A 21646-nucleotide genomic window follows, 5' to 3' on the forward strand; every position below is an offset into this window, starting at 1 on the left:
AATATAACTGTAACCTAACCAAATAAGTCTATTGACAAAATAGAGGCAGATTCATTAGACAAGACCCACAGTTTGCTTTCAACACATCAGGTGACGGACATGAAAATAAACACAGCTTAAATGGTCAAATTAAAATTATGGTGGGTGACAATGTCACTTGCTGTTATAGGGCTTTGGCTGCGAGGAGACCACGAGATGGCAGCATAGCAATGGATTGTCTAATCCATCCGTCAGGAGCTTAGAGTATCATCCCCTCATATGCGAGGGGTTTTTCTAGCTTTACTGGTTTCCTATCACATGATGCCAACACAAATTAATGGCATTGGCCAAACATCCCAATACAGGACCCTGATGAAGAGAGTCGAGAGAGTCATTGAGGTTTTCTTGTACATATGGAATTGCCGTTATATTTCCCATGCATTCTCTCTTTACAGCAATAGTATTGCACGCCACAAAATATAAATACAGTACAGATTGTGTACAAGTTGGTGTAGCTGCAGTACTTGGAGAAAACCCACTTGCACGACGGAGTGACACTCATGGCTGCACTGAATTCAACATTCCATTGCTGCCCTGTAATCTCCTGGCCACCTTACAACCCAAGCCTACAACATCCATAAAAAAAATTGTATTTAGTATTTATAGTAAATTAATAACCTTTTATTCCATACCTCCATATAAACATAAAATGTATATTTAGTTATTCGAGCCTCTTGGTGTTCTAGATTTGTATTAACCAGCACTCTTTGTTTACACGCGCAAATCCAGGACCAGTTTTGCCCTTCTGGGACTCATCCACAGAGTAAGACGTGCTAATAAACAGCTACTACTGGTTTACCAAATGTTATTGGTAGGAGCACTCCCTTCTGGTTGATGTTAATTCTTCAAATCTGCAATAGGGTGACCCTAATGCGAGTTCCACTTCATTGGCTTTTCCTGGCTGACAGGAATGACTTTATACAAAAAATAACTATCATTGTGCTTCTTACCACCCTTTGTATTTGGTGATGAGTCCAGTCAACTTTCCAGCTGCAACAGCAGCAGCAACCCCGTGGAATGCATCTCCAGGGGGCCTTGGGGGTGTGTGGGGGGGGGCAATGGTTCGGGGTGGGGGACTGCTCCAGGAAGCAACCATCATCCTGGGCTGTACCAAACACAGATTGTGGACTGTACCACTACTGACACATACTTAGGGTGAGAAGCAATATGTTTTATAATATGGTATGCACAACGCCATCATAAAGGACATGGATGATGTATAGAGCAACGGAGAGAATGGAAGTGGATGAGGGTGATGCAAACAGTTCGAAAGAACAGAACCAGAGATGAGGCCGAGACAGGCATGCAGCACAAATGTTTATAATGGAATGTTATCTGCCTCTGTCTACCCTTGACCCAATGCCAGCTGCAAATTAATTTGATGCACAGTCACTGATTCCTCAGAGTCTGGGACGTGCGGTGCTTGCAGACGATGCTTATTTGCAAAATTATTGTTTGCGTCAGCCATTGGCCTGGATGCACAGTACAAATAAATGAGGTGTACGAGCCCATCCATCATCGCTGTGCTGTGTCTATTCTGCGTGTGTTTGTATACGTGATGTCAGCGTTCGATTCCAGGTCATGGCCAACAAAACCTGTTCTGAGATACCTCTAGGCTGACTCAGCCTAAAATGAGTACCTGGAGCGGTGGATGCGTAAACATCAGCACTGGGGAGACGGTGTGTCAGCCAGGCGTGGGTCCAGCCGCTTTGACCACCTTGGTTGGACGTGGCGGCCGCAGTAGGTGCTCGTTAACAGCAATGGCCCCAACAGTGTGTTCAAGGTGACACAGGGAATCTTTGTGTTTGTGGCAGGCATGGCGTGGAGTCGGTGTGTCTGCGCGGCGCTGCTGGTGACCTTGACTCTGACGCTGTCTCTGGGTCAGCCAGGTACGAGTTCCACACACACACACGTATATGGTGGGCTGGAAGTCCTTATACCTACACTAGCTTGTTTGCCTGTCCTAGGACGGAAGCTGTAATATTAACGAAAAGATTGAGCAGAGTATAATTGTATCTTGTGTCAATTTAATGTCAGTGAATCTTGCACGAAAGTATGTTATCAAACACTTAAGTGCACTTCACTGTAGCACTGTATTAATGGCAGTGAATCTGGCACAAAACGAAGTCATCAAACACTTCACTGCAGTTCACTGTAACATTGTATTAATGGCAGTGAATCTTGCACAAAACTATGTCATAAAACACCTCACTTCATGTCACTGTAGCACTGTATATAACTGACCTTCAATTTGTTCAAATTCACTGCTCTGATACTTTATTCTCTTCTGCTTTCGGTCGCTGGGGTTGAAATAAATTGGAATTCGATACAATATCTGGAAAATCACCAAGAAATGTCTATTTTACCATAATGTAGAAGCATAAATTAGACTTACCTTTTGTCTAAAGTGCTGAAGAAATAAATAAAGACACCAAATCGTAGAATTATTTATTAGATTCACTTTCAATAAATAAATGTAAAACTTAAAGCGAATTTGTGAAAAAAAATATTTCTGCTTATCTCGGCCTCGCTGTGCGCTGCGTTGCACCGCTAGTCGAGTAGATAACCTTGCGTTCAATAAACCTTCGGAGCCAGGATGAACGTCCAACTCCAATCGTCATTTATTGATTGTAACAAGGTAAAACTGGTGAGAAAACACAGATACAGCATCTGTTATAATCCGGAAACACCAACACAATGAACACCACAGCATCAGAACATTGTCTTAGATAACAACAGATCCTGGACGGACCAGGCCCCTACATTACCACTGAACAGCTAGACAAGAGCACAAGCCGGTGCGTTGCATACAGGCACATCGTGTATTCATCCCACTGCACCTCAAATGTACAGCATTACACATAACACTAAACTGTGGATGAGATGCTTCGTCATCTTTACTCTCAGGATCGCAACATAGGCACAAGTCTGACTCGACCTACTAAATCACAAGTAACATCCACAATAAGGAAAGTCGCAGGCTTCGTTACTAACTAGGCCTCGTATTTACTACAACAACTTAACGGCACCATAAAGGAATTTACATCACTATAACGGTCATTCCAACATTACAACAGCATTGCCAATATTATAGGAATATAAACAACTTCCAGACAATGCTTCTTAAGCTCCCACAATGGACAAGTGCGGCTGTGGTCTCACTGAGATGCGATGCGTGCCGCCATCTTGAATTATCAGTAAGATGGCAGAAGCCCGCGTGGTTCACTGAAAATCTAACATCGTCACTTCCTGGTCACGTGACCAAAATTAGCATAAAAAAACAGTAACTTCCTGTGAACGTACGCTCCACATCTGCCGTGAGGCAAGACACCGCTCAACCTTCTTCTGCGTGAGTGTAAAAACCCACCTGCTCATGAATATTAATGATGGGGGGTGCGGCATGTGGAGTGACGTCACGCGCGTTACACACAGACATTCTCTTCTCATTATAGTAGTAAGACCGATGCCATTACAATTAAATCGGTGCGTGATAGGAGTATAGGGACTTACCGCCCTGTAGATGAACTCACAGAAAGAATAAGTAGATATACTGATTTCATTACCAGATTAAAGCCATGCTGATGTGCTGACTATAAATGGTCTCTGGCCATTGGCGCTGTGTTTACAAACGAGCGGTGGTGGTGTTTGAGATATCTCGTTCATGAGCGTGGGCAGACGTTTCACAGGAATTTCACAAGGCTTCCGCGTGCAACCATCCTGTGCCCTCTCAGAATTCATCAGCATGACAATGTGTATATTTTTTATTGGGTGTCCGATTGAACAGTAATGATAACAAGGCCCATTATCTGCCCAGATAAGCCTAGCGAAGTATATTTTGCTATTATTTGGTTCTTTCGGTTAAGTCACGTCTAAAGATAAAATAATAAATTAAATTAAATAATAGAATACGACGTTTCGATTGCAACACAAGCAATCATCATCAGGTATAATGAAATAGCGACATAAAATCTAACCAGAAAACTATAGACAGACATATTAGCAGACAGATATCACCAAGATACATAGAGAGAGCAACACAGGTAACAGAGAGAGGTGGTCGTCTCTGTGGGGTGGCCTTAAATAGACAGAGGAGGGCGGATGCAGAGAGAGGGAGGGGGGTTAGAGAAAAAATTAGCATATCAATGAGTGGACAACAAAACGTGGTGCTGCAAGTGCGATGACACGGCAAGCAAGCCTGAAAATCAGGAGAAGGACACACTAAAATTAAATAACCTAGTAAAATATCGAAATGTAATGTAATACAACACAGAGGGTCGGTCAACACACAATTAACGCATAGCCTGGTTGATTACGTATTTCAAAGATTGCTAAGTTAGAATTTAAGTGTGAACATTCCAAAGAGAGGACACAGGCAGAGAGAACAAGTAGTCAGAGAGAGAGAAAAAAGAAGATAAGTTTAAAACTTCCCCGTAGAAGTGGTTCAATCTTAATTTTAGAACTTTCGTGACTGCAGGAATTATTATTTGGTTCTTTCGGTTAAGTCATGTCTAAAGATAAAATAATAAATTAAATTAAATAATAGAATACGTCAGAGAGAGAGAAAAAAAAGAAGATAAGTTTAAAACTTCCCCGTAGAAGTGGTTCAATCTTAATTTTAGAACTTTCGTGACTGCAGGAATTATTATTTGGTTCTTTCGGTTAAGTCACGTCTAAAGATAAAATAATAAATTAAATTAAATAATAGAATACGACGTTTCGATTGCAACACAAGCAATCATCATCAGGTATAATGAAATAGCGACATAAAATCTAACCAGAAAACTATAGACAGACATATTAGCAGACAGATATCACCAAGATACATAGAGAGAGCAACACAGGTAACAGAGAGAGGTGGTCGTCTCTGTGGGGTGGCCTTAAATAGACAGAGGAGGGCGGATGCAGAGAGAGGGAGGGGGGTTAGAGAAAAAATTAGCATATCAATGAGTGGACAACAAAACGTGGTGCTGCAAGTGCGATGACACGGCAAGCAAGCCTGAAAATCAGGAGAAGGACACACTAAAATTAAATAACCTAGTAAAATATCGAAATGTAATGTAATACAACACAGAGGGTCGGTCAACACACAATTAACGCATAGCCTGGTTGATTACGTATTTCAAAGATTGCTAAGTTAGAATTTAAGTGTGAACATTCCAAAGAGAGGACACAGGCAGAGAGAACAAGTAGTCAGAGAGAGAGAAAAAAGAAGATAAGTTTAAAACTTCCCCGTAGAAGTGGTTCAATCTTAATTTTAGAACTTTCGTGACTGCAGGAATTATTATTTGGTTCTTTCGGTTAAGTCATGTCTAAAGATAAAATAATAAATTAAATTAAATAATAGAATACGTCAGAGAGAGAGAAAAAAGAAGAAGATAAGTTTAAAACTTCCCCGTAGAAGTGGTTCAATCTTAATTTTAGAACTTTCGTGACTGCAGGAATTATTATTTGGTTCTTTCGGTTAAGTCACGTCTAAAGATAAAATAATAAATTAAATTAAATAATAGAATACGACGTTTCGATTGCAACACAAGCAATCATCATCAGGTATAATGAAATAGCGACATAAAATCTAACCAGAAAACTATAGACAGACATATTAGCAGACAGATATCACCAAGATACATAGAGAGAGCAACACAGGTAACAGAGAGAGGTGGTCGTCTCTGTGGGGTGGCCTTAAATAGACAGAGGAGGGCGGATGCAGAGAGAGGGAGGGGGGTTAGAGAAAAAATTAGCATATCAATGAGTGGACAACAAAACGTGGTGCTGCAAGTGCGATGACACGGCAAGCAAGCCTGAAAATCAGAAGGACACACTAAAATTAAATAACCTAGTAAAATATCGAAATGTAATGTAATACAACACAGAGGGTCGGTCAACACACAATTAACGCATAGCCTGGTTGATTACGTATTTCAAAGATTGCTAAGTTAGAATTTAAGTGTGAACATTCCAAAGAGAGGACACAGGCAGAGAGAACAAGTAGTCAGAGAGAGAGAAAAAAGAAGATAAGTTTAAAACTTCCCCGTAGAAGTGGTTCAATCTTAATTTTAGAACTTTCGTGACTGCAGGAATTATTATTTGGTTCTTTCGGTTAAGTCATGTCTAAAGATAAAATAATAAATTAAATTAAATAATAGAATACGTCAGAGAGAGAGAAAAAAAAAGAAGATAAGTTTAAAACTTCCCCGTAGAAGTGGTTCAATCTTAATTTTAGAACTTTCGTGACTGCAGGAATTATTATTTGGTTCTTTCGGTTAAGTCACGTCTAAAGATAAAATAATAAATTAAATTAAATAATAGAATACGACGTTTCGATTGCAACACAAGCAATCATCATCAGGTATAATGAAATAGCGACATAAAATCTAACCAGAAAACTATAGACAGACATATTAGCAGACAGATATCACCAAGATACATAGAGAGAGCAACACAGGTAACAGAGAGAGGTGGTCGTCTCTGTGGGGTGGCCTTAAATAGACAGAGGAGGGCGGATGCAGAGAGAGGGAGGGGGGTTAGAGAAAAAATTTGCATATCAATGAGTGGACAACAAAACGTGGTGCTGCAAGTGCGATGACACGGCAAGCAAGCCTGAAAATCAGGAGAAGGACACACTAAAATTAAATAACCTAGTAAAATATCGAAATGTAATGTAATACAACACAGAGGGTCGGTCAACACACAATTAACGCATAGCCTGGTTGATTACGTATTTCAAAGATTGCTAAGTTAGAATTTAAGTGTGAACATTCCAAAGAGAGGACACAGGCAGAGAGAACAAGTAGTCAGAGAGAGAGAAAAAAGAAGATAAGTTTAAAACTTCCCCGTAGAAGTGGTTCAATCTTAATTTTAGAACTTTCGTGACTGCAGGAATTATTATTTGGTTCTTTCGGTTAAGTCATGTCTAAAGATAAAATAATAAATTAAATTAAATAATAGAATACGTCAGAGAGAGAGAAAAAAAAAAGAAGATAAGTTTAAAACTTCCCCGTAGAAGTGGTTCAATCTTAATTTTAGAACTTTCGTGACTGCAGGAATTATTATTAGGTTCTTTCGGTTAAGTCACGTCTAAAGATAAAATAATAAATTAAATTAAATAATAGAATACGACGTTTCGATTGCAACACAAGCAATCATCATCAGGTATAATGAAATACGACATAAAATCTAACCAGAAAACTATAGACAGACATATTAGCAGACAGATATCACCAAGATACATAGAGAGAGCAACACAGGTAACAGAGAGAGGTGGTCGTCTCTGTGGGGTGGCCTTAAATAGACAGAGGAGGGCGGATGCAGAGAGAGGGAGGGGGGTTAGAGAAAAAATTAGCATATCAATGAGTGGACAACAAAACGTGGTGCTGCAAGTGCGATGACACGGCAAGCAAGCCTGAAAATCAGGAGAAGGACACACTAAAATTAAATAACCTAGTAAAATATCGAAATGTAATGTAATACAACACAGAGGGTCGGTCAACACACAATTAACGCATAGCCTGGTTGATTACGTATTTCAAAGATTGCTAAGTTAGAATTTAAGTGTGAACATTCCAAAGAGAGGACACAGGCAGAGAGAACAAGTAGTCAGAGAGAGAGAAAAAAGAAGATAAGTTTAAAACTTCCCCGTAGAAGTGGTTCAATCTTAATTTTAGAACTTTCGTGACTGCAGGAATTATTATTTGGTTCTTTCGGTTAAGTCATGTCTAAAGATAAAATAATAAATTAAATTAAATAATAGAATACGTCAGAGAGAGAGAAAAAAAAAGAAGATAAGTTTAAAACTTCCCCGTAGAAGTGGTTCAATCTTAATTTTAGAACTTTCGTGACTGCAGGAATTATTATTTGGTTCTTTCGGTTAAGTCACGTCTAAAGATAAAATAATAAATTAAATTAAATAATAGAATACGACGTTTCGATTGCAACACAAGCAATCATCATCAGGTATAATGAAATAGCGACATAAAATCTAACCAGAAAACTATAGACAGACATATTAGCAGACAGAGAGAAAAAAGAAGATAAGTTTAAAACTTCCCCGTAGAAGTGGTTCAATCTTCATTTTAGAACTTTCGTGACTGCAGGAATTATTATTTGGTTCTTTCGGTTAAGTCATGTCTAAAGATAAAATAATAAATTAAATTAAATAATAGAATACGTCAGAGAGAGAGAAAAAAAAAGAAGATAAGTTTAAAACTTCCCCGTAGAAGTGGTTCAATCTTAATTTTAGAACTTTCGTGACTGCAGGAATTATTATTTGGTTCTTTCGGTTAAGTCACGTTTTGTTGTCCACTCATTGATATGCTAATTTTTTCTCTAACCCCCCTCCCTCTCTCTGCATCCGCCCTCCTCTGTCTATTTAAGGCCACCCCACAGAGACGACCACCTCTCTCTGTTACCTGTGTTGCTCTCTCTATGTATCTTGGTGATATCTGTCTGCTAATATGTCTGTCTATAGTTTTCTGGTTAGATTTTATGTCGCTATTTCATTATACCTGATGATGATTGCTTGTGTTGCAATCGAAACGTCGTATTCTATTATTTAATTTAATTTATTATTTTATCTTTAGACGTGACTTAACCGAAAGAACCAAATAATAATTCCTGCAGTCACGAAAGTTCTAAAATTAAGATTGAACCACTTCTACGGGGAAGTTTTAAACTTATCTTCTTTTTTTTCTCTCTCTCTGACGTATTCTATTATTTAATTTAATTTATTATTTTATCTTTAGACATGACTTAACCGAAAGAACCAAATAATAATTCCTGCAGTCACGAAAGTTCTAAAATTAAGATTGAACCACTTCTACGGGGAAGTTTTAAACTTATCTTCTTTTTTCTCTCTCTCTGACTACTTGTTCTCTCTGCCTGTGTCCTCTCTTTGGAATGTTCACACTTAAATTCTAACTTAGCAATCTTTGAAATACGTAATCAACCAGGCTATGCGTTAATTGTGTGTTGACCGACCCTCTGTGTTGTATTACATTACATTTCGATATTTTACTAGGTTATTTAATTTTAGTGTGTCCTTCTCCTGATTTTCAGGCTTGCTTGCCGTGTCATCGCACTTGCAGCACCACGTTTTGTTGTCCACTCATTGATATGCTAATTTTTTCTCTAACCCCCCTCCCTCTCTCTGCATCCGCCCTCCTCTGTCTATTTAAGGCCACCCCACAGAGACGACCACCTCTCTCTGTTACCTGTGTTGCTCTCTCTATGTATCTTGGTGATATCTGTCTGCTAATATGTCTGTCTATAGTTTTCTGGTTAGATTTTATGTCGCTATTTCATTATACCTGATGATGATTGCTTGTGTTGCAATCGAAACGTCGTATTCTATTATTTAATTTAATTTATTATTTTATCTTTAGACGTGACTTAACCGAAAGAACCAAATAATAATTCCTGCAGTCACGAAAGTTCTAAAATTAAGATTGAACCACTTCTACGGGGAAGTTTTAAACTTATCTTCTTTTTTTTTCTCTCTCTCTGACGTATTCTATTATTTAATTTAATTTATTATTTTATCTTTAGACATGACTTAACCGAAAGAACCAAATAATAATTCCTGCAGTCACGAAAGTTCTAAAATTAAGATTGAACCACTTCTACGGGGAAGTTTTAAACTTATCTTCTTTTTTCTCTCTCTCTGACTACTTGTTCTCTCTGCCTGTGTCCTCTCTTTGGAATGTTCACACTTAAATTCTAACTTAGCAATCTTTGAAATACGTAATCAACCAGGCTATGCGTTAATTGTGTGTTGACCGACCCTCTGTGTTGTATTACATTACATTTCGATATTTTACTAGGTTATTTAATTTTAGTGTGTCCTTCTCCTGATTTTCAGGCTTGCTTGCCGTGTCATCGCACTTGCAGCACCACGTTCTGTTGTCCACTCATTGATATGCTAATTTTTTCTCTAACCCCCCTCCCTCTCTCTGCATCCGCCCTCCTCTGTCTATTTAAGGCCACCCCACAGAGACGACCACCTCTCTCTGTTACCTGTGTTGCTCTCTCTATGTATCTTGGTGATATCTGTCTGCTAATATGTCTGTCTATAGTTTTCTGGTTAGATTTTATGTCGCTATTTCATTATACCTGATGATGATTGCTTGTGTTGCAATCGAAACGTCGTATTCTATTATTTAATTTAATTTATTATTTTATCTTTAGACGTGACTTAACCGAAAGAACCAAATAATAATTCCTGCAGTCACGAACGTTCTAAAATTAAGATTATATTTTGCTACTTGTGGCCAATAATCAAATTGACGTGGCCGGGTTAATATAGCAGTGTGCAGATCGCTGTGCCACCCTCCACCCGTCAGCTCGTCATAGATTTTGATGATGATGTACTTCATTTATTTTTTGGAGAAAATTCTGAAACTCAAGACTGTTTTTAGAGGAAAGTCTTACGTTGCAATGTTTGGCCAATGACATACGCGCTGTACTTTGTGTGTTGGGAGGAAACCAGGGTACGTGGAGAAAACTCACGCATACAAGAGGACAGTATCCAAAGCCTAGCACAGACATATTCAAGAAACCATTGCTATGTTGCCATGTATTTGCCACCGCAAATGGTGGATTCACCAGACTGAATACAATCTAACCTCCCTTGTAAGTTCTGTGTGGCAAAAAATGTAAATGCTGCGAATATAACCGATCCTATGACACTTTCGCAAGACTTGGCCGTCATGTGCCAGGCTTGTGGTCATCTGTTGAAAAAGAAACTCGGAAAGTTGCACGTCTTGGAAATAGAAAAGAACCCCACAAAGCCCCGTCCTTTGCGATTAAGGGCTTCGTTTCGATTCAAGCATTGATATGTTTTAACAGTGGTGAATGTAGCGGCCTCTAGTGGCAGGAAGGGGCACACGCAAATACACGACGTCAATTACATGACATTCATTAAATCTTGACTTAAAGCTTTCATGACTGCAGGAATTGCGATCGAAACGTCGTAGTTTTTTTGTTATTTTCTTTGAACCTATCTACGTGACTTTACCGAAAGACCCAAAGAATATCACATTAATGATTTAACAAACGGGATTGACGCAGCAGTTCACGCAATGCACCAGTGTTCTTCACTCGTTTTCAGAGGGAAGCCACTTTCCCCGATAAGACATCAGTGTTGAGGGCCCCCACACATTTGAAACCATTGGGTTTGTGACAGCACGATTGGGGGGTGTTAATCACATTTCTGCATTGTTAGGGGCCGCATTAAAGGCCATCAGGGGCTGCAAGTGGCCCGCGGGCCTTGCAATAAAGAACATGTCACCGTGATGTCGGACAATCATTGATTTCCGGCTTTCACCAACACGCTTTGACCAACGTGGTGAAGTATGGCCCACCACCAATACGCCCCCCCCCATCCTCCTTCCCAAAGCAGCATGAGAAAGCCTTTATCCAGCAGTGGATTGATAATCGGCATTAAGTTACTTATCAACAGTTTATGAATCGAAAAACGCTGATGCAGCACCGGCACACGCATATGTGAGTCAATGCAAGTGTGCCGAACTCAATGATCGATTCATCGAGCAGCGGTGCTTCTGATGCGCAATGTGGTCATGTAACCGTCAGGAGAATGGGAGAGGGGAAGGTGACTTGGGGAGCCAGTGGATCGATCACGGGCTGAGGTTTAATTACAAGTTACAACCCGAATCGTAGCTCGGCGTGTACGTCGTATATAACATCTGTAAATATTTATCTCTATTATCAGCCATATACATCGTTAATATTGGAGTATTGTGCTACCTTAGGTGGTACCAATTTGTGCTCTGGGCCCATGGACTACGATATAACCCGAGGGAGTTTTGGGGGGGGAGTCGTAACGAATGGTGCGCTGTTGTTGGGTTAAGCGGTGGTGGGGGGGGGGGCATAGGGAGACAGGAGATTTGAAGAGAGCCGATGACTTCCTGCGTTTCACGAGCGTCTTTCACGAGGAGTGCGTTACAAGCTTCTGGGCTGGTTCGCCCTCACCCCCCCCCCTTTCCCAGAGGGAGTTCGCTGGGGCGGCTTGAGTGAGAGAGAGGTCACGAAGCCTGTGACTTGCGAGCCCCCATCCAACGTTCGTTTTGCAAGGCGTGCGCTGCCATTCAAACAGAATCCCAAACGGCCCCTGAAGATTGAGTTAAGGCGCCCAGTGCGGAAGAAGTGACCAAATAAATGAGCCGTATTACGCATCCTTCACACCTCTCTGAATCTTGTCGCACAGCTCATGTAGATGCCAGAGTGACGCCTACAATGTCACGTTCAGGTGGTACAAGTGAGGTAACCGCGTGAGGAGCAGCGGAGTGTCGTCGCTGTGATGTCTCCTTCAGTATTTCTGGATCGGACATCGCATCCTAATACATATCTGTACCTCTACATGAAATATAATACACCTTTTGTCTTATTATTAAACATCGTATCAGCCACCTGGCCTTCAAGTGAGAAGTGGGTAAGGTTTGTATGAAACCTTGTCCTGGCGATTTAATGAATTGTGAAGATGAGGGAGTAGAGATTCGATTAGGCAGTGCGATTATTAACACACGATTGAGTTCCTACCTTCGTGTCTGCATTGTTTTTCTCTCCCATCAGTGTATATGAGGATTATGCCATCTAGTTAGCATGAGCGTAGACAAGCTCATCTCACACGGTTCTCTACCACAAGTTGTGAGTGATATCTGAACCGGACCTGGCCTCTTGCCCCATTTCACCAATCTGCACTGACCGGCGTGGTGAAGTATGGTCAAACGAACCCCATGACCAACAAGCGTGAGGTGGCATTCAATCAGCAGTGGATTGACATCGGACTGCCGTGCAATGACTCGCACCATTATAGCGCACAGAGCAGCTACTCTATAGCCTGTGCACATGGGCACACGTGTGCTGCTTGTGCTATGTGTGTGTGCGTGTGTTGCAATACAGGCACACACTGGTTGTAGTGTTCAAACGTCTACATCGCAAACTAAACACACCACCTAAGTTTTGGGCTATGCACAATGTTGGAAATTGTTACCTGAAGCTTGGTGGGGCTCACTTGGGGTTATAGTCTCTGGGCCAAATCAAAGATTGGTACCACCTAAGGTAGCAAGGCGTATTTACATGGTTAATAAAAGTTAATTACTTGATAGCCCACACAATGCATATGTTATCACATTAATGACTGTTATTGATCGCATAAAGAAATCGGAACCACGACATTTATACCACCCCAGGTGGTGCCGACAAGTGAAATATCTAGTCTAGGCTCAGACTATTAAAGCAATGTTAAACTCATAGCCCTTTGTCAATACACTGCTGGATGAAGGCCACGCCATGTCTGCCTTCAGTGTTTTTTTTACCAAACTTCTCCCCAACTGGCCATCACGCTCGGTGTACTCAGCCCAAAATTAGTACCCTGTGTGCTGGTTGTGGATAACACATAGCACTGGGGAGACGAAGGTGGCCAGGTGTTACGTTGGGCCCCATCACCCCTCATGTGCAGTGTCGCACATGAAATAGGTGCTCGAAACAGCACATTCCATGATAGATTCTAAGGGTAATTGAAGAATGTCGCTCTGTGTCCTGTGTGTATGTGTGTGTGCGCGTTCATGTATGTATGTATATGTTGTTGCAGAATTGCGAAATGAGTGCCTTTTGGCCAACGCGAAGTCATGCGGTGAATGCATCCAGACAGGGAGCCGCTGCAGCTGGTGCACAAAATCTGTTAAGTAGAGGCTCATAACGCACACACACGCACACAGACATGTAAATACATTCTCGTCTAGACATAGAAGACTTACAGACAAGGACAAAGATTCCCCGTATAGCCTTAACGTACTTTTGGGGAAAGTGCTGTTCACGAACACCTATGAACGCCGGCACAGCACACGATGGAGTGGGTGGCCAAAATCCTGTCTGGCCGCCTTTGTCTCCCCATTTGCTGATGTTTACACAACTGCACCAGGTACTCATTTGAGGCTGAGTCGACCTTGGGGAGGCCCAGGACTGGTTCAGATAATTGTCACTGATGTTGGCCGTGAGCAGGAATCGAACTCGGGTCACCAGATTGGTCTTAGAGAGCGCTTACGACTGCACTACCACACACACCTACTTGCACACATGCACACGCACGAACATACACACGTAGAAATACACATAAGACGCATATAAACACACGCAGACGTACATACACAGACATATATACCTACATGCACAGATACACATAGAAATACTCGAAATACACATGCCGATCCACCTACATTTGTTCCTCCCGCACCTTAAGTAGTGGCGTAGGCATCCAGTGTACAGGCGGTGCAACTGTACCAGGGGTCCATGGGTCAAAGGGGCCCAGGCACCAGGCTACAAAGGAGGGCACTTGGGCAGGGGGCCTCCCAATTTCATTCCTTGCACTCGGGTCCAGTAACCACGCTACCCCACTGGCTTTAGCTAAACCACAAAACTAAGCAATTTTTTATATTACCACATAAGGCCCACTGAGCTATATAGCTCTTTTTCAGAAGTGACATGGCCATAAATGATCGCTCAAACAAATGGCTTATTACGTGGAAATTTAAAGCAGCCAAATACTCTTAAACGCATGTTGATTCTCAATGTGGAGGGATACACCGGAGGACCTGGCAAGAAATCCAAGGAGACAACATGCAAACTTCAGATATATAAGCATCATGAGGGTTGCGATCGAACCCATGACCTCCTGCAGACCAGGCGAGGTAGTTAACATCTCGACCCCAAACCCTGCTGACCGACCAACCCCACGAACTCACAAGCCATATCCTCACACGTCATGCCCACCCCACCACCCACCGCTCAGAACTTCACTGAGGTCGGGGAGCCCAACTCGGCACGCTGCGACTACGTGGAGAACCTGCGCGAGCGGGGCTGTGGCGCGGAGCACACGGAGAATCCCCGGGGCAGCCAGGCGCTGCTGCTCGACCGCCCGCTCAGCGAGCGTGGGCAAAAGCTATCGCCCGACCACATCACGCAGGTCGCCCCGCAGAGACTCACGCTGCGCCTGCGGTCGGGTGCGTAGCCCTGCGCACTGCAGCCACACTTGCCACCCACGCCCTCGCACGCGCTCTCGGTGTGGGTGAGACGTCTGACCTCCCCCCCCACACACCATACACTCCCACACACACCCACCTACCCACACTACTCGTCCTCCTCATCGCTCTATGCACTGCACAGTTTTGGTAGACCTAGGCCAGGGGTCGGCAAAACCAAACTAACAAGAAGAGACATTTTTTCGAATTCGGTAATAAAAAAACGTTTCAAGGGCCATTAATGCGTGTAAATACGAGACGGTCCTTAATAAATAATGTCACAAAGCAGCCCTTAAAGAGACCCATGCGGCTCTGGAGCCGCAGATTGCCGACCCATGACCTAGGCTGACTGAGAAGCTTGTCAGGGCTTGGTCTGTTGAAAATGCGGCCAGCCTAGGTGCAGATAATTTAGTGAGGAAGCGTTACAGTGGCTCACAAGCACATTTAACACAAACGAATTCGTCAATTGCACTTCCATGAAAGGAAAAATACACTTATATGATAGGCGAAGTTTCGGGCGACGGCTCGTCTTCACAGCACATAAATGACGCTGCGTGCCAAAACATGTGTAATGAAAATAGAGCCTGCATGCGGTGTGAGGGGATTAGTGCATTCGTACTGTCGGTTGACCTCCCTGACATTAACTCCTGTGGCCACTAGTCCCCTCATGCCGCATGCAGGCGCTATTGTCATTATGCATGTAAACGTGCTGCAATGGCAATGAATTAGTGCATCAACACCGCTGCACAGCTCGAGGTCACACGACAAAACCGATGACTGCAGATAGTGTGGTCTATGCAAACATGACTCCTTGTAAAAAAGGTGTCAGTTTTGTTGCCAGATAGAAGGGTAAAAAAACAATTATCATATTTTTTACTGGCAAATGAGGTTCCAATGGTGTGTTTATGTTCTCACATTGTATTGAGATGCTTTAATAGCTATGACTAATGATAACACAAATTTGACAATCCAATACTGGATTGGAGGTTGTTTGACCATACTTCACCACCCTTATCAATGCAGCCTTGTGAAGCTGTGCGAAGAGGGGGTGGGCGAGGCAGCATAATCAACAATTCAGATGGTGCTGGTTTTTTAGGTGGGTTGGGAGGCACTACAGGTTCAGGTACAGGACTTGCCACTAATGTTAGCCGTAGATGGGAATCGATCTAAGGTCCGCTTTCCGCAGGGATCATAGTGCAGTGAACCAAACACAGCTCTATTGCTTTATAAAATATAAACATTACAGTATATCGCATTGTAACCTTCTTCATAGCTGCTGTTCCAAAACATTCTCAAGTGTGGTAAGTGGTCTAAGACGCGCGCGAACATGCGTCGACTTTCTCTTGACGAATGACATCGCCTAACCGCGTGCAGGTGAGCCGCAGGTGTTCAACGTGACGTTCCGCCGTGCAGAGGACTACCCCATCGATCTCTACTACCTGATGGACCTGTCTTACTCCATGAAGGACGACCTAGAGAACGTGAAGAAGCTCGGCACGGAGCTGCAGCGCAGGATGAAGGACGTGACCAGCGACTTCCGCATCGGTGAGCACGGAGCCCACCCCCCGACCTCACTTACAAAGATTCCCCACTCCCCCTTATAGACTTGTGCCATTAATAAGCGGTTAGTGAGCACCTTCTTAAAGATGGTACAGCCTACGAGGCAGTGGGTGGCCAGAATCCCATCTGGCCGCCTTTGTCTCCCCGTTGCTGATGTTTACACACAGCAGCGGGTACTCAACGTTTAAGGCTGAGTCGACCTAGGGGAGGCGCAGGACCAGTTCAGTTCTTCGGCACTCGTATTGGTCATGAGGGGGAAATCGAACTCGGGTTGCCGGATTTGTAGCACGGAAAATATATATATGAAACATTGAGCAGTGCCACACTTGCACATTACTATTCCTGAATGAATCTGAATTTGATGTATTAAGAGCTAAAATGCATCACCCCCCCATCTCCCCGCAGGCGATATCCTAGAGGGGAGGGACTGTAAACAGTGCCTGTTGCGCACGCAGCCGCGCCACGATTAATAAGCGCGCTTGGAACAACACGAACGATGTTTTAGTTTCAAGACCGTTAGTCTGCAGCAGGTTACGGTTTCCCACTGAAGTGATGTGAAATCAAGCCCCCCCCCCCGCAACAACGGTCATGTCGCATCTCACACAACAGCAATGCCTCTTTGTACAAAACGAGCCATAAATAAATCAAATTATGATGGCGTCCTGTAATTAGCGAGGAGCCCAGGCAGGACGGGGCGAATGTAACTACCGGTCCTTGCGTCCACGTTCATGCCATGCGCTTTTTAAATCTCTGCAGCACAATCGCACGAGTAGGATGTTTGACACAACCACGTATAGAAGGGGAGGTGTGAAGCACAATGTGTCTTGTCTTTGATACCAGCCAGGGAGAGCGCGATCGCCCTTCTGGTATAACAGACGTCCTGGAGGGGCTAAGCCGTGTGTGGATGTCTGCTTGATGTTCCCAGAGAGTGCTTGAGCCAGCGTTCTCTGCACTTTACCTAACTGCTGTTGTCTACAACTAGACGTACCACTGTCTTCTGCTATAGACGTCCCGAAGGGACCACTCCCTATCTGGAGGGCCAGTTGAGGTTGTCAGAAAATACTCTGACCAGCGATATCTGCTCAAGATCTGGCCGTTCGGAGCATGAGTTCTCTGTAGGGGACATTGAATACGCTGGGGCCATTGACTTTGTTGTTGTTGAAAAATACTTTTTTTTAATGTAGCTGCTTGCCCCATTGAATTGTGGCTTTTTTGGACCTGTGGTCAGCAACTGCAATAATTACAAAAATAATCTCATTTTATCACCTCCCACTGCTCCAATAACAAGAAGTGAGTTGCAAACTCGTCAGACATGCACGGGATCAGGAGCAAAGGGCGTCTTCCAAAAGCCATAAAGTACACGATTGAGCAGTTGCCAGAATCTCACGTTCCTCCTCCCCTAATCGTCTGTCAGCAGCGGTAATTGTTGTGTATTTTTAAACAAGAGGTGTCAGGTTTCTCTTTTCCGCTTCCGATCGCACAGCTGCAGGTTATTTAATTAATGAAATGCCTAAAGCTAAAATAACTGTGAGATGAAGCCTGTCATTTGTTTCAATCAAAACAGAAAGACACACAATTACGCAACAATTTAGAGATACATTTTTTTTTATTAAATGGTGTAATAAATTAAATAAATTCCTGAAACGCTACCAACAATGTATCATGAACGTGCATGCCACACCAAGCAAGTAGCCTTTGCATATTAGGGATGGACCAATGCATCGACTAATATGAAATATTAATGAATGAAATATTAATGCTCGCAAAACTTGCATTGAATCGCATGACAAGGAATCAATGTTTGTATTTCTTTCCCAGATGTATATATTTTATGTTTTGCGTTCACATCACTCCTGTACAGGCACAACCGTTCCCTGCAATGTGTATGAAAATGTATCAAGCCTTGAGTTGAATAGTGATCCTGAATTGTGACAATTTATCAAATCACGGTGGTGAATTGTTCGACCCCTGTTGAATACCGCTTGTTGTGATTCGTGCTGTTGCAGTAATTTTTTTAAATTGTGTAATGCAAATTATTTATTTAAATAATCGTCGGGATATAAGATTCATTTCACATTAGAGGCTCCAAAGTGTCACTAAGACACAATGACAAGCACTTCAATATACGACCGTCATTAATGTAAAACGGAAATCAATTTGCTACAACACTCATCAACATTTAAATCTTCACGATTACGATATGTCTTTTGCAACAAGCAGTGCACCACCCTGTTTCAAACGGTGGCCCTGGATAACGATGTCACAACAATATTTTTAATCACTTCAATATTCCTCTTTAAACTGGGCTTTTACACATTTTTTTATATTTCTGGCAATAATTGATTGCTCTTTCACATGTAGGCTTTCGCGACCAATATTATCCATAATAGATGGTTTGGGTAAGATCGCGATCTTAACCGAAACCCAAAACCCTCTATTAATCTAACCCAAAACCCTCTATTATGGATGATTGCTGTTTGTAAGTTAAAGCAACATTTAATTCTCAAAACTGGAATAAGTGAAAAGGCACAGTTTAATTCAATGGTTATTTTCTGCTTAGACCATCAACCTGTCACACATTTGAACCCCCGTTTAATGACAGGCACCTGACACCCCAGATTCGATCACCAGGGTTTGTCAGTCGTGTGAGCTCAAGTGGTCAGACCCCCTGAGCCACACGGCCGCCTCGCGCCCGGTACCATTCACAATCATCCGAGCATCTGCACGCACGGCCAATCACCGCTGGCGCTTGTCACTGTCGTACCAGGGTTCGGTTCCTTTGTGGACAAGACGGTGATGCCCTTCATCAGCACAACGCCCGCCAAGCTGCGCAACCCGTGCGGCACCCGCGAGGAGGTGTGCACCAGCCCCTTCAGCTACCGCAATGTGCTTCCGCTCACGAGCAATGGCAGCCTGTTCAACGAGCTCGTGAGTCTCCAGAAGATCTCGGGGAACCTCGACTCTCCCGAGGGTGGTCTGGACGCCATGATGCAGGTCGCCGCGTGCGAGGTGCGTTTCCACGGTTATTTAGAAGATACTAGCAGGAAGTACCCGGCGTTGCCCCGGTCTTAAAAATATTTCAAAACTACTCTGAAAATGTAACAGCGGTGCGTACTGACTGTGGTGGTACCTGCTATGATTACAGCAGTGCATACTGTGGTGGTACCTGCTATGATTATAGCAGTGCATACTGACTGTGGTGGTACCTGCTACATCTAGCGACTGTATAGTAGTAATAACTGCACGCATCGGGGTGGGGGAGACATCACACAGTGAAGATTTTAATAGCATTTTTAACGCGAAAGAAAATGTCCCCCCCCCCTACCAAAGGCGCTTGAGTTGGTATGGCCGTGCGCGCGTGATAAATAAATAAAAGACCTACTACCTATAGTGCTAGCATCTAGCGACTGTATATATTAGTAACTGCACGCATCGAGGTGGGGGGGGACGTGACACAGTGAAGAATTAACGTGAGCGTTTAGTGTATTTTTATAGCATTTTTAACGCGAAAGAAAATGTCCCCCTCACTCCCACCGAAGGCGTGTGACTTGGCAAGGGCCGTTCCCCCCACCAAAGGCGCGTGAGTTGGTATGGTCGTGCACGCGTCATAAATAAGTAAATAATAGTGAAGCGCACAAAAATCGCACTAAATCGCTAATTAAACTAAAGTTGACGGATGTGAAAAAGGAATAGCGCTTGCTGACCGCGGGGCTTACGGCGTGGCAACTAGCCAAGCGAGCGACCACACACAAACCCACACGCAAACCCACAAACCCACAATTTTTAACTTTTATATATAAAAAAAAATAAAAAAGATAGATAGAAGATAGATAGATAGAAGATAGATATATAGATAGATACACGGGGGGGGGGGGGGCAGCAGTCGGTCATGGGCAGGAGAAAAAAGAAGGGCCTTGAGTCTTCACTTGTACGTATGTAAACACATTTTGCATCGTACGTAGCCAACCGTGCTAATCGGAGGTGCGGGAGAAAGGATGACAAACTAAACACAAAAAGCAGTTCTAAAGAAATTAGTTTTTAATCTTGATTGGAAAGTGCATAGCTCCAGTGGCTTCCTAATATTTAAAGGAAGAGCATTCCAGGTGGTTGCAGAAGTACATCTGTAAGCGCGTTGCAGTGACCATCTTTGTTCGCCGCGAAGATGTTCAGAGTTTGCATGATTGGTTATGCTCCTTGACGAGATCAGCAAGGTAAAAGAAGTTGAAGAGGGGCAGAGAGTTCCACACTATGGGGTCCCATTCTGCGTTGTGCACGACATCTTGCATTGTGCGTTGCGCGAATCTACACATTGCGTCGCAATCTGTGACTCGCTTTGCACCTTTTATCGTTTTGCCACGTTACTTCTCTGTGCACCTGGCAGGACAACATCCGCTGGCGCAACGTGACGCGCCTGCTCGTGTTCTCCACGGATGCCGGGTTCCACTTTGCGGGCGACGGGAAACTGGGTGGCATTGTCATACCCAATGACGGGCACTGCCACCTGGACAGGGAGGGCGGCTACACGAAGAGCGATGTCTACGTAAGTCGTTTGCACTCAGACACCGTTATCCACGGTTTGATTCCAGCACCTGGCACACCGCATCTAGTATGGCTACTAGTTATGTGCCTACTGCATTCTACCAGAGACCCGGAAAATATAATTGAGAAACTAAGCCCTGCCATTATGCTTCCCACTGCCTGAAACCATTTAAGACTAAGATACATTTCTGCACCGTTTCCTGTTTTAACAAGGAGAAGATTCTCAATCTGGATTTGATCACTGCACCCCCTAGCGAGTAACTTTATGTCAACTTCTAAACAGGTTACCATATGCAGAGGTCACATGACTCCCCATAGTTATGCGCTCTGTAGACCAAGCATTGTTCATAATATGAATGCAAGTCGCTTGCTTTCATCAGCCCCACAATCTCTAATACTAATACCCGATCATGGTGGGCTAACCTCACCTACGGTCAAATACAAATATAATCGTATCAATTATAATTAATTACAACCAC

The 21646-nt window shown here is 43.1% G+C and overlaps 1 protein-coding gene across 2 annotated transcripts in view; it reads left to right on the forward strand.

The window, feature by feature from the left end:
* Positions 1-21646, forward strand: part of LOC144932846 (integrin beta-1-like) — a 57502-nt gene that overhangs the window by 19634 nt on the left and 16222 nt on the right. For both annotated transcript variants that reach the window (XM_078857266.1, XM_078857267.1), the window contains exons 2-7: positions 1854-1928; positions 13643-13731; positions 14840-15050; positions 16443-16613; positions 19396-19637; positions 21010-21168. In XM_078857266.1, the coding sequence (XP_078713392.1) occupies positions 1856-1928; positions 13643-13731; positions 14840-15050; positions 16443-16613; positions 19396-19637; positions 21010-21168 (945 nt within the window). In that variant the 5' untranslated portion in view covers positions 1854-1855. The remainder of the gene's footprint in view (positions 1-1853; positions 1929-13642; positions 13732-14839; positions 15051-16442; positions 16614-19395; positions 19638-21009; positions 21169-21646) is intronic.

The sequence above is a fragment of the Lampetra fluviatilis genome, chromosome 1, assembly GCF_964198595.1.
Source record: "Lampetra fluviatilis chromosome 1, kcLamFluv1.1, whole genome shotgun sequence".
Taxonomy (NCBI): Eukaryota; Metazoa; Chordata; class Hyperoartia; order Petromyzontiformes; family Petromyzontidae; genus Lampetra; species Lampetra fluviatilis.